Genomic DNA, 12,567 nt, shown 5'->3' on the forward strand with positions numbered 1-12,567 from the left:
AATTAATACTATGTGTCACAGTCCAAATAGTCAAGATACAACTTACAGAGGTGCTCAATATATAGCCATCAGTTTTCCATTGAGTACATGTGGTGCATGTCTGATCTATAAGAATTAGATCAATTTATGGAGGTGGTTGGCCAGGCAAGGTGGCTCATGCCTGTAATCCTAGCAGTCCAGCAGGCCCAGGCAGAAGGATTGCTTGAGCTTAGGAGTTCAGGAACAGCCTGAGCAAGAGCAAGACCCCGTCTCTACTAAAAATAGAAAAATCAGCGGTACGTTGTGGCAGGCACCTGTAGTCCCAGCCACTTGGGAGGCTGTGGTAGGAGGACCTCTTGAACCCAGGAGTTTGAGGTTACTTGTGGGCTAGACTGATGCCAGGGCACTCTAGCCTAGGGCAACAGAGTGAAATTCTGTCTCAAAACAAAAAAAAGAGAAGGCAATCAAGTATGGAGGTTCTGCTGTATTTCTTTTAATTTTCTTTTGCCCTTTGGTTTTTTTTTTTTTTTTTTTTTGAGACGGAGTTTCACTTTGTTGATCTTGATAGAGAGCTATGGCGTCATAGCTCACAGCAACTTCAAATTCTTGGGCTCAAGTGATCATCTTGCCTCAGCCTTCCAAGTAGCTGGAACTATAGGCGCCTGCCACAATGCCCAGCTACTTTTTAGAGACTTGGTCTCCATCTTGCTCCAGCTGGTCTTGGAACTCCTAAGCTCAGGTGATCCACCCACCTTAGCCTCCCAGAGTGCTAGGATTACAGGCATGAGCCACTGCACCCAGCCTTGCTGTATTTCTTAAAAGTTAATAAACCCAGGGGATGATGCCTAGTTTTTTTCATGGACTCTGTAGAATCATTGAGAAGTACCATTTTTAAGAACTATAGGGAAAACCTTCCCGTTAGAGGTAATGTCTAAGAAGACTATTGACTATAATGCATTGAAATATGAAACTTAAAGCCCAAAGAGAAGTTGTGATCTCCTTTATTTCTCCTTAATTTAAGCACAATCTTAGAAAACATTTATGCAAAGCATCCAGCATGTTCTCTGAAAGCATTTCTGTCGAAAGTCAAGGGCTCCTTAGGAAAGGGATAAGATGTATCAGTAAGGTTTTTTTTTTTTTTTTTTTTTTGAGAGAGTCTCATGATGTCGCCTTCAGTATGTCGCCTTCAGTAGAGTGCTGTAGTGTCACAGCTCACAGCAACCTCAAACTCTTGGGCTTAAGCGATTCTCTTGCCTCAGCCTCCCAAGTAGCTGGGACTACAGCGCCTGCCACAACGCCTGACTATATTTTGGTTGCAGTTGTCATGGTTGTTTAGCAGGCCTGGGCTAAGCTCAAACCCGCCAGCCTCAGTAAATGTGCCCGGTACCCTACTCACTGAGCTATGGGCGCCGAGCCATATCAGTAAGTATTAACACATCTGTGTACTTTTTAGAGCAGAATACTTTATACATTAGGAGCCTAGAGAGGATAGCAGTGATCCCTACCCACTAGGAGCTTACATTACAGTAGAGGAGGTGAAACATGCACAAAGCAATTAGGAAGCAATTCAGGCAAGACAAAGTATGAATTTGGTGTAGAGAATAATACCATAAAAAATGTATAATTTTAATCCTAGCACTTTGGGAGGCTAAGGCTGTAGGATCACTTGAGGCCAGGGGTTCAAGACCAGCCTGAACAATACCTGTATAGTGAGACCTCATCTCTACAAAAAAAAATTTTTTAAGTTAGCTAAGCATTGTGGCTATAGTTCCAGATAATTGGGATGCTGAGACAGGGGGATCATTTGAGCCCAAGAGTTTGAGGTTATAGTGAGTTATGATAATGCCACTTCACTCTAGCCTGGGCAACAGAGTGAGACCCTGTCTCAAAAAATATACTTTGTATGTAGTGGCTAGAGGGAGGTGCAAGAAGAGTTGTGAAAGCAGAGATGAAGTGGGGATGGAGTTGAAAGAAAGTGCTTTTCAAAGGATGAGTGAGATTTAGAAAGCTGGACAGACAGCAAGGACAGTGATATGGAGAACAGGTTAAGTGCTGAGGGCAGAATGAATAAGAGACCTATGTCCAGAGGTGTGAGTGATGGACAATGGGTGGTAAGTTTAGTTGGTTGCAGTGTGTTACATTGTGGAGTAAGGGTGAAATAATTACAAGTGACTCTGAAAAGAATTGGGACTGTACTTAAATAGATGTGAGTAGACATCTTTCATAAATCTTTGCTAAAGGTAATCCTTACATATATTTGGTTTGAATACTTGATTTATTTCTTTTTAAAGGCAGGCATCCATGAGGTTCTGAAGTGTATATTTGACAGTAATCAGATCAGGTATATACCAGAGTGGGGTTTTTTTGTTTTTTCTTTTTGTTTTGAGACAGTCTCAGTTTGTTGCCCTCAGTAGAGCCGTGGCATCATAGCTCACAGCAACCTCCAACTCTTGGACTTAGGCGATTCTCTTGCTTCAGCCTCCCTAGTAGCTGGGACTACAGGCACCCACCACAACGCCCAGCTATATTTTGTTGTTGTTGTTGTAGTTTAGGTGGGGCTGGGTTTGAACCTGCCGCCATCGGTGTATGGAGCTGGTGCCCTACTCACTGAGCCACAGGCGCCACCCACCAGAGTGGTTTTTTAACTTATGTGTCCTTATGTGTCAGACATGCTGCCAGGCACTTCACATGTATCATCTCATTTTTCTGTGATGATAAAAAAGCTCCAAGGAGCTAAGTAACTTGCCCATTATCACACACCCAGTGAGAGGCAGAGTTGGGATTCAGATATAGGGGCCACATTACTAAAAGATGTTTTCTGGTAGTAGGTAAACCCGGGTTTTCCCTGATCCTTTGATTGGGCTAGAGGTTGTATTGAGGGAAAGCATGAACTGAGTTGATGACCAATATTATCAAGGTGTGAAAAGAGGCAGAGTTTAAATAAGATAAGCAGCTCTAATGTCAACTGAGCATTGCTGGTGGCATCCCCTGTTTGCTGGCTCTTTAAAGTAGTGCTTTTTTTCTGGTTTGATTAAAACAAAACACAACAAAACAAAAACCTGTTTAACTTTCGGGGTGCACAAACTATAGTGTTCATAATAAATAGAAAGGAAGGAATGAGACCTCTAGGGTTCTGAAGTTGGGAAGTATTTTCTGTTCACCCCAAGTGCCATCTTTATTGGAAGGGTAGGAGGGGTGCCTTATGTGCTGGTGTCAGGGATCACTGATTTGGCAATAGATTTGATTTATTTTAAAGAAATCCCTGCCTGCCATCAAGGCTAGGAAAGAACATAATGCCCTTGGAAGCCTGTGACCACAGTTTCAGTAAGCAGATAGTTTCCTGCTGCCTCCATAGTTATAGTTTAACTTGCTAAGGTTGATGGTATGAAATGAAAAGATTGCTTTAGGCACCTGCTCTATGAGGGCTGGGTTGATATATCAACAGAATGGCATATCTGTCAGTGCCAGGAACTTGACACCCTGGCATCCTTCCCCAGCTGCTCTTGAATAATCATAAGCTATCTGAACTCAGTGCTCTGTCCCTGGGGAGAAGCTTTGGGTGGGAATGCCCGCCCTATCTGTATCCCACAACCCAGAGGTTCTGGCCCTCCCTGTGTGTGAACTATCAGAGGGAGTTAGAAAATTAAGATTCATAAGCTAGCTGCCTGCTTTTGTTATAAGTTAGCCTCATTGTACAGCTCAATTGTGGCTGACCTTTCCCAGACAAACAGTAAGATCAAGTACTGGTGAAGGTTGAAGCTGTTTTAATTAACCTTTTTTATGTGATTAGCTCAAGAGACGCTGAAGACTGATGGGGTAGGATAGGTGCTCACTCTGTTGACTGAAGGCTAGTCTTGCCATGAATTCTAGCACCCTGAGTCATCTCTGGAGGCAGGATAGTTTCTGTTTGGACAGTGTGAGAGTTATGAAAACAGTTTATAGGGGTATGGAAGGAGACAGGAAAGCTCTATTAAAATTAGTTCTATCTTTTTCTTTTATGCCAATAATTTTTAAAAAATCTCAGTGTATTCTAAGAAGGCTTAACAGAACAATAAAGCACTAAATGATCTGATTCAAGACAGCTTGAGTTAGAGTGTGGCTGATGCAAAATGAAGCTGGTCTAATCTTCAGAATAGCTTTGCTTGTTTTCCATAAGGGGGTTATAATTTATGCTGGGGAGGCTGAAATTCATTAATTTGCTATTTCTCTCTTTTTTTTTTTTTGAGGCCCAGTCTCACTGTGTCGCCCTCGGTAGAGTGGGCTGTGGCATCACAGCTCACAGCAACCTCAAACTCTTAGGCTTGAGTGATTTTCTTGCCTCAGCCTCCCGAGCATCTGGGACTACAGGTGCTGACCACAACGTCCGGCTATTTTTTGGTTGCAGTTGTCATTGTTGTTTAGCAGACCTGCTCCAGGCTCGAACCCGCCAGCTTTGGTGTATGTGTCCAGCGCCCTACTCACTGAACTACAGGCGCCAAGCCTTGGCTCTTATTTTTTATGTGTTCTTTTTAAAAATGTTTGGGCCTGGTTTATATCACATACTCCTCCTTTAAACTGGATTGCAGTGTGAGCCACTGTTACTACTTCTGCCAAGGGCCATTTGGTTATTTTCATGTATGCACTTGCTCACTTATTCTCACCTGTGTGTTCTCTCTCCCTTTTCTGACAGCCACTCTGTAAGAGTATTTTGTATCTGGAGCTAGAGCAAGACTCAGTCTACTTTTATTACATCAGAAATTGCTCTTTTTCTAACCTGTGGCTATCTTTGTAGGCTAAGGCATAAAAGAGTATTTTCTCTCCATCCAGGTGTGAGTTTACAAATAATAAGTACTGGAGGAGGTTTGAGAAAGGCAAAGTTTTGCTCTGTGTTCCTGAGGATGTGATGGCTTATAGATTTTTAATCTACCTTGGAGTGGCCAGTAAGTTTAACACAATAATAAGAGATAGGTTTGGGATGACTTAGTAGAATTGGGCTCAACATTTGTCCAGTTCAAGGGCACTGAGTTTGACCAGAAGGTAGGTAGTTTATGTCCTCAACTGGACTAACGGTTATGTGAAGCGTTAAGAGTCCACTGTATTACCAATGCCAAGAATTCTCACAGTCTTACTCATTCTCATATGCAGATGTTTAATATGAAATGTTTAAAGAGAAACTGGAAGGAAAATTTTTGTCACTTGATATTTTATCCAGCTTGTCTTCTCTGGCTCAGGACAAGTAGCAAGAATGTTCTACTCTCAGGCTGATGAAAGTGCAGTAATCAGAGCTGTAAAACTATCATTTTTGAGCACTTATCATGTGCCAGGTACTGCTGAAGACTTTTTAAATTTAAGTTTTTTGTTAAAATTATCACTGTACATAGTTTAAGGAGCCAAGTAGTTTTAAAAAGCTTATAACAAAAAACATCAGTTGCTTCCCAGCCTCCTGATTTTGTTCCCCAGAGGCAGCAGGCTTATTGCTTATCATGCACATAGGTATTGTTTTTATTCTTCCTTTATAGGTACCAAGACTTATATACAGATCCAGTGACTGGCCCCAGGTCATAAAGCTAGAAAGTGGTAGGACCAGAATATGAACAGCAGTTGTTTTTCACTCTTGAGCCTGCTCTGCTCTCTTAACATTGCAGTGCTTTGCTTCCCAATTGCAGTATTCAAATAAGGATCAGTGCAATTATTGACCAAATATTATATGACTTCTCTGCTGTTAAACCCCTTTCCCTACAAGCTGCTGCTTTCTCTCTAGCTTCCAGGAAAGGAAAAGATTCACTAGAAACTCCCATAGTCACTTGGGTTTAGATTTGTGTTGGCATTGGAATTTCCATTAACTCAACTTTTGCAGCAGCAAAACCTGTGTCTCAGAGTTACAAAATACCTGCCTGTATTTCTTGATCATAGCCTCAAGGTACAAGTCTCTTAAGGTCTTATTTTCCAATCTTTGTTTAAACATACTAAGTATTTTATTAATAGAATTAGAATATACTCGAGGCTGTCTTACTGTTCCTTAAAAGTTCAGTTTTATTTCTGTAGAGGCTATCTGGAGAAAAGATATTTTAGGCAGAGGGACAGTCAGTAAAAGCCCTGAGGTGGAAATTTGCATGGCGTATTCAAGGAGGCCCAGGCCTGCAGCAGAGTGATGAGAGGGAAAGTAGAAGTAAATAAAGTCAAGAGAGTAGAAATGCATTGTGGAGGCTTTGTGGGCTGTTGTAAAGCTTTGGGTTTCTGCTCTTACCTCTTCAAAGACTTTGAACAGAGAGGCATGATGTGATGTGACCTAATGCTGTAAAAGGATTTCCTGGCTCCAGTGTGGTAAATACAGAGCAAAGGTAGAAGCAGGGGACCAACAGAAAAGTTATTGCAGTTATGCAGCAGAAAGAATGAGTGGTTTAGAACAAGATGGTGGCAGCAGAGGCAAGAAAAGTGGTCCAAGTCTGGATCTGTTTTATAGCCTGAGCTAACAGGATTTGCCGATAAGTTGAGGGGATTTAAGAGAGAATAAAGGATCAACACCAAAGTTTTTGGCCTGAGCAATTAGGACTGGAGCATTTTGGGAAATTGGCTACTTCTATAAACATCCAAATGGAGGTGTTTAGCAGGCCGTTGCATATCCAAGTTAGATATAGAGCGAGGAGAGGTCTAGGTAGACATATAAATGTGGGAGTTATGTCACATGGGTGGTATCTAATGCTATAAGACTGGATGTGATCCCCTAAATGATGAGTATAAGGCACGGTTTCTCAACCAACTAAGACTATTGACAGTCTGGGTCAGATAAGTCTTATTTAGGGGGAGAGGGGAGGAATTGGGTCAGAGTCTAATGTATCATATGACATTTAGCAGCATCCCTGGCCACTAGATGACATAGTACCACCCTCCTTGCTCCCAGTATAACAACCAAAAATGTCACCAGACATTGACACATATCCCTAGGAGGGCTTAATCCCTGCACACACTTGTGAATGGTATAGACAGAGAAGAGCTCCAAGGACTGAGCTTAATACTATCTAACATGTAAACTACCTTATGCTATCCAGAACAGCTTTATTTCATTTATTCTTATTCACAACACACTCATGACTTTTGTGATTATAATCTGCATTTGACAAAATAATAGGGATTTTAAAACTGACTTAGTCACATTCATATGGCAAATTGAGGGTGGGCTGGATCTTGGACCCATTTTGAGTCTAATGTTTAGACTTTACTGTGATGAGGTTTGCTGGCAAGTGAAGTTTGTTGGCTGTTTTCTGAAGGTGGTTTATACACTTAGTGTCAGTCTCATTCAACTTGCAAAAGGATTTGTGGCCAAGGAGGAAGCAGCATAGAGCAACTGAAGGACCTGCCCCAGTTTGCTGGCAGAATTAGCACATTCTGTACCAGAAGGGGCTTGCCAGGAGACTCTGGGTTTGATGATATTACGATGACTTTCTTTTGAAAACCCCAGAAGAGCCAGTAAAGTCCTCCTAGCCTTGTTGGTGTTTGCATTGGCATGGGTCCTGTGTGCATTTTACAAATAAATTAAGCAAACACTCGCTATAGACCTTAGAAAATGTCTTTTGTTGTTTGTAACACTACTGTCTGACTCAGAATAAAAAGTGTCTCCAGGAACTCTTTTTTTGTACCTCAACAGCTTCAAAGCTCCATTTTATTTGCTTTGTAGCTCTGAGCATTGTTTTAGACTGTTCTGATTTTGGGCAAACTTGGTAACTGAAATAGCTAGTGTTTCCAAGATTGCTGGGTTTTTTTTTTTTTTGTTGTTGTTGTTGTAAGGACTCATTCTCTTCTCTACACTCTGAATTCAGCATTTTAATTTCAGATGAAAGTTCTTGAATAAGACTAGTGAAATTGGCTTGCACCCGTAGCACAGTGGTTATGGCTCCAGACACATGCACCGAGGCTGGCGGGTTCAAACCTGGCCCGGGCCAACTAAACAACAATGACAACTGTAACAAAAAAAATAGCCAGGTGTTGTGGCGGGCACCTGTAGTCCCAGCTACTAGGAGGCTGAGTCAAGAGAATCACTGAAACCCAGGAGTTTGAGGTTGCTGTGAGCTGTGATGCCCTTGCATTCTACCGAGGGTGACATAGTCAGATTCTGTCTCCAAAAAAAAAAAAAACAAAGACTAGTGAAATTATAGTTTCAAACAGATAAAGTTTAATTTTAAAACATGAAAATTTGTCTCCTGGCATAGATGCTCAGGTTTCAAATTACTTGTTTTCAGCTGTGTCTGTTGTAACTATATTCTAGCAGGACCAGTACAGATGTAAGACAGTTGTTGTACCCAGGGGAAAGATGTGGGCTTCCTTAGAGCTCATTTAAAGTGAAACCCTTTCCAAAGCTGTGGATATTCCCCTTCAAAGGCTTATGGGTCTTTTTGCTGTGATTTCATGGCCTAAGGGTCAGTGTTTGCTTTTCACAGAATTAGTTTTGGTATTTTTTGGTCAATAAGTGAGGCCTTCTGGGTGCTCAGCCTGTGTTAATCGCTGTCTTCAAATAATTTACTGTCTGATTAGTTCGTAGGAACAAATGAAAGCTGGTAAAAATTGAGTATTTTGAGTTCCAGTTGACTTTTTAGTGCTCATAGGAATTTGGGAGAATGAAAAAGCGGTAAAGTTTGGAGTAGTCAAGAAAATGCCTTGGTGGATTGATGGATTTGAACTGAATTAAAGGGAAGAGGAACCACATGCAGGAAGGCCCAGAGGCAACCATAGTCAGGGTGTGTTTGTGAAACACTGGCCAGCCTGGCTGGTGGTGAGTGAGGTGTGCTTAAGAGGGTAGGGTAAAATTTGGAGGAAAATCTTTGAAAGCCAAGCAAAGGAGAGTTCACATTTAAGGTGAAAGGAAACAGAGTGCCAGCAATGCTTTTGAGCAGGAAAGTGGCAAGATGAAATCAGATATGGCTGAAAGGAACCAAGGAGAAAAGAGATAACTTACTCTCTTTTCTTGATCAGCCAGCCATTACAGAGGGTGATGCCTATAAGTTAATTATAAAAGAGACAGGAGAGATGATGGCATATAAGGAAGGGGAGTTGACAGAAGGTTACAGGAGCTTGAATGGAAATTCTGAAAGGAAGAGGACCAGCAGCCTCACCCCCTGTCGACTTAGTAGAACTCCTACAGTGTAGCACCAGTGGCTACATCACTAGGAGCTTGGATCAAATTCTCTCCTTTGGATAGTCTCCCCAGTGGGACTTTTAGCAGTTCTTTCTTCCTTTTTAGGAATCTCTCCTACTTTAGGAAATGGCCAAAAGAGAGCTCTGTCTGCCAGCATCCCACTTGGAGTCTAGCACACTTACTGTCGCATGAGATCTTTGGGCCTAGAATTCTAAACACCACGTAACTTTTTCTGAAGTCTTACTGAAAGGCAAAGTCAAAGCTCATCTAGGATTGTCCATCTCCTGTAAAACTTTATATTAATGTGTTTTCATTCACAATTATATTTGAGTTTTATTCTTCATAGTGATTGTCTTGATTTGTAAGGCAAGTAGGTGAAAGTAGTGGGAGTTTTCTTTGGCCCTGGAGGACTTTGCAGGGATGGGAAGATGGATGACTGACAGAGAATGAAGGATACGTAGAGGGAGGGGGGTTGAAATATGGATGATAGAGGAGGGATAGAGGGATAGATGATGATGGGTGGATGGGGAGGAATGGGCAGATGGGAAGTTCCCCAGCAGGACTGTAGAAGTTAGTTAAGAGCAAAAGAAAACCTTTGTTGCAGAGGTATAAAAAATGATTTTACTTGGCTGGTATAGCAGCGTCTGCCTACAGCCCCCAACTAGTTAGGAAGCTGAGGGGAAAGGATCATCTGAGCCTAGGAGTTGGAGTCCAGACTGGGCAACGTAGTGAGACTCCATCTCTTAAAAATATGATTTTATAGGGCTTTAAAAATATATTCAGCACACTTAAGTGTTAATAGTTAAGCTTCTAAACAGTTTTGGCACAACAAGGTAGCTGTGAGCTAAGCCTGCCCTATGATCTGTCTTCATACATTGAAGTAAGTTTTTTGTTTTTTTTTTTTTTTTCTTTTTTTTCCCTATTCTTTGGCTGGTTCTCACGCTCATTCTCAGCCAGTGCATCAAATATGTCTTTGAATTTTGGGAGCTGTCATGTGAAAATGGCTCGAACAGCAATGTTAAATCATCTGTAGAAGTTCCCTCATGCTAAAATGACCCTGCTGTACCATCGGCAAGCCTCCCTGAGCAGTCAGCTATCACCAAGGATAGGGCCCTGGTTTGCATATTTCTTTTTTTTTAATGCTTTATTTTCTTCTAAACCCTTTGGCTTTTTTTTTTTGCAGTTTTTGGACGGGGCTGAGTTTGAACCCACCACCTCCAGCATATGGGGCCAGCACCCTACTCTGTTGAGCCACAGGCGCCGCCCGGTTTGCATATTTCTTAAGAGCAGTGGTCCTCAACCTTCCTAATGCCTCCTAATGCCATGACCCTTTAATACAGTTCCTCATGTTGTGGTGACCCCCAACCATACAATTATTTTCATTGCTACTTCATAACTGTAATTTTGCTAATGTTATGAATCGTAATGTAAATATCTGATATGCTGGATGTATTTTCATTGTTACAAACGGGTCACGACCCACAGGTTGAGAACTGCTGCTTAGAGAGTGCTTGTTGCCCTGCCCTTTACTCCAGTGTAAACTTTATTTGATTTCTAGTTAATGAGAGACTAATGGGTTTGATCGGGGCCTTAACAGTCTCTGGCCTTGCCAGCCAGGCCAGGGCTGTGAGCAGAGCCTCACCACACCACATTTGCAATACAGAATCAGGACAGAACTTATTACTAAACCCTGTATTCTTCTATGTTTGCATTCAGTGTACATAAGTGATACAAAAGGAACACTAGGCGGGCGAAGCGCTGACCAGGACTGGCCCAGGAAATGAAAAGGAGAAGGAAGGCCCTCGTGGTGTTATCTGATGCTGCCATCAGTATACACCGGAGAGAGCATATTCTTTCGCAGCCATGCAGCAAACACTCCTGTCTTTTTATTAACCTGTGTGAACCTTTTTATTTATTTAAATGAAAACACAAATAAAAGCAAAATAAAGACAGGTATGTGAAAGTTTCTGTGTTGTGGTGGTTTATCTAAACAATAAGCTTTTCATATAGAAAAATAAAAGCTCAGAAACCTCAGCAAGACACCTTATTTTGTTAGGAATTATAGCCTTTTTTCCCTGAAAGATTTAAAAAACAAAATTTGCTCAAGTAAGGATTAGACAAGAAAAAAGAAAGAGCTGGCTCACCAGTGCAATGTATTTTACATTTTATTCGATACTTGAATCTGCTGTGTGCAAGGCAGAAATAAGTGTCAAGAACAGCTTATACTGTTGAAAAATTGGTGAATAAATGTGTTAAAAAATCAAAAATTAATGGCTTGACACCCGTCGCTCAGTGGTTAGGGCACCAGCCACATATACCATGGCTGGCAGGCTCAAACCCAACCCGCGCTTGCTAAACAACAGTGACAACTACAATAACAACAACAAAAATAGCTGGGTGTTGTGGCGGGTGCCTGTAGTCCCAGCTACTTGAGAGGCTGAGGCAAGAGAATAGCTTAAGCCCGAGAGTTTGAGGTTGCTGTGAGCTGTGACGCAGAATTGCTTAAGCCCAAGACTTAGAGGTTGCTATGAGTTGTGATGCCACAGCACTCTACCCAGAGCGACAGCTTGAAGCTCTGTCTCAAAAAAAAAAAACTAGCTGAAGCAGAACTCTTAATAGTGCCCTTTTTTAGTACTTTGGCATAAAGTTAATATTTTCTGTCCGTGACAATTTTTTTAGTACTCCTTTTTGAAAAGGTTATTTTGACTTCAATATAATTTCAGAAAGAACTCTTAAGATATCGCAGGTACACGATCACATAAGATCAGTGAAACCAAATCACTGGTTAGGAGTAACTCTTGCTGTTCCACAGGGACAACTATAAACTATCGTGAGAAACTAAGTCAGAGAGGTAGGTGTTATTTTCAAGTTTGCTTTGAGGATGAGATTATAAATATTACATCTTAAATTATCCTTTCAGGAGATTATGATGGGTGGGACTGAGTTTTTATGTCTATGACTGTTTTCTCTAAAAAATATCTTAGGAAATCAACCAAATAACAGCTACCATAGGTGTAATTGCATTGTGGAAATGCAGTTCAGAACCTGGCCCAACTACTGTAATCATTCAGCTTTGAAGCAAAGATATCTTCTCCCTACACTGGTGAGCAGGGAGGCATCACTGTCTTATCTGGCATCTCTGTACTATGAGAGGGCTCACCTGCTCTTTAGCCAAGTTCAGCTTAGATCTCAGTGCTCACAGCTATGACATCTAGTTAGTGGAAAGGGGGGAAGACTACAGCACCTCAGCCCCTATGTTCCTGAACAGAAGCAATCTAACCTTTGAAAATCCATTTCTGTGCAAATTGGATAGGCCTTGGACAACTAGCCTTTATACCTGGAGTCAGAAACGCATTCTTTTCTGGGTTTGAGTATTTATACTCTCTATCAGCATGGATAAATCAGGCTTGCTGCTAGTCCCTGTGTGATGGGACATGATTCTTCATAGAGTGGGGGTGGATTTTTGCAGCATATTAACT

The 12,567-nt window shown here is 41.6% G+C and overlaps 1 protein-coding gene across 3 annotated transcripts in view; it reads left to right on the forward strand.

Annotated features, from left to right (window-relative positions):
• Positions 1–12,567, forward strand: part of ILRUN (inflammation and lipid regulator with UBA-like and NBR1-like domains) — a 131,658-nt gene that overhangs the window by 112,026 nt on the left and 7,065 nt on the right. Inside the window, exon 5 of one of the 3 annotated variants that reach the window (XM_053603252.1) lies at positions 10,805–11,052. The exons of the other annotated variants lie outside the window; for them this stretch is intronic. Coding sequence (XP_053459227.1) covers positions 10,805–10,813 — 9 coding nt within the window. The 3' untranslated portion in view covers positions 10,814–11,052. Of the gene's footprint in view, positions 1–10,804; positions 11,053–12,567 lie in introns of those variants that run through there. 3 annotated transcript variants of the gene reach the window in all.

The sequence above is a fragment of the Nycticebus coucang genome, chromosome 9 (genome assembly GCF_027406575.1).
Source record: "Nycticebus coucang isolate mNycCou1 chromosome 9, mNycCou1.pri, whole genome shotgun sequence".
Taxonomy (NCBI): Eukaryota; Metazoa; Chordata; class Mammalia; order Primates; family Lorisidae; genus Nycticebus; species Nycticebus coucang.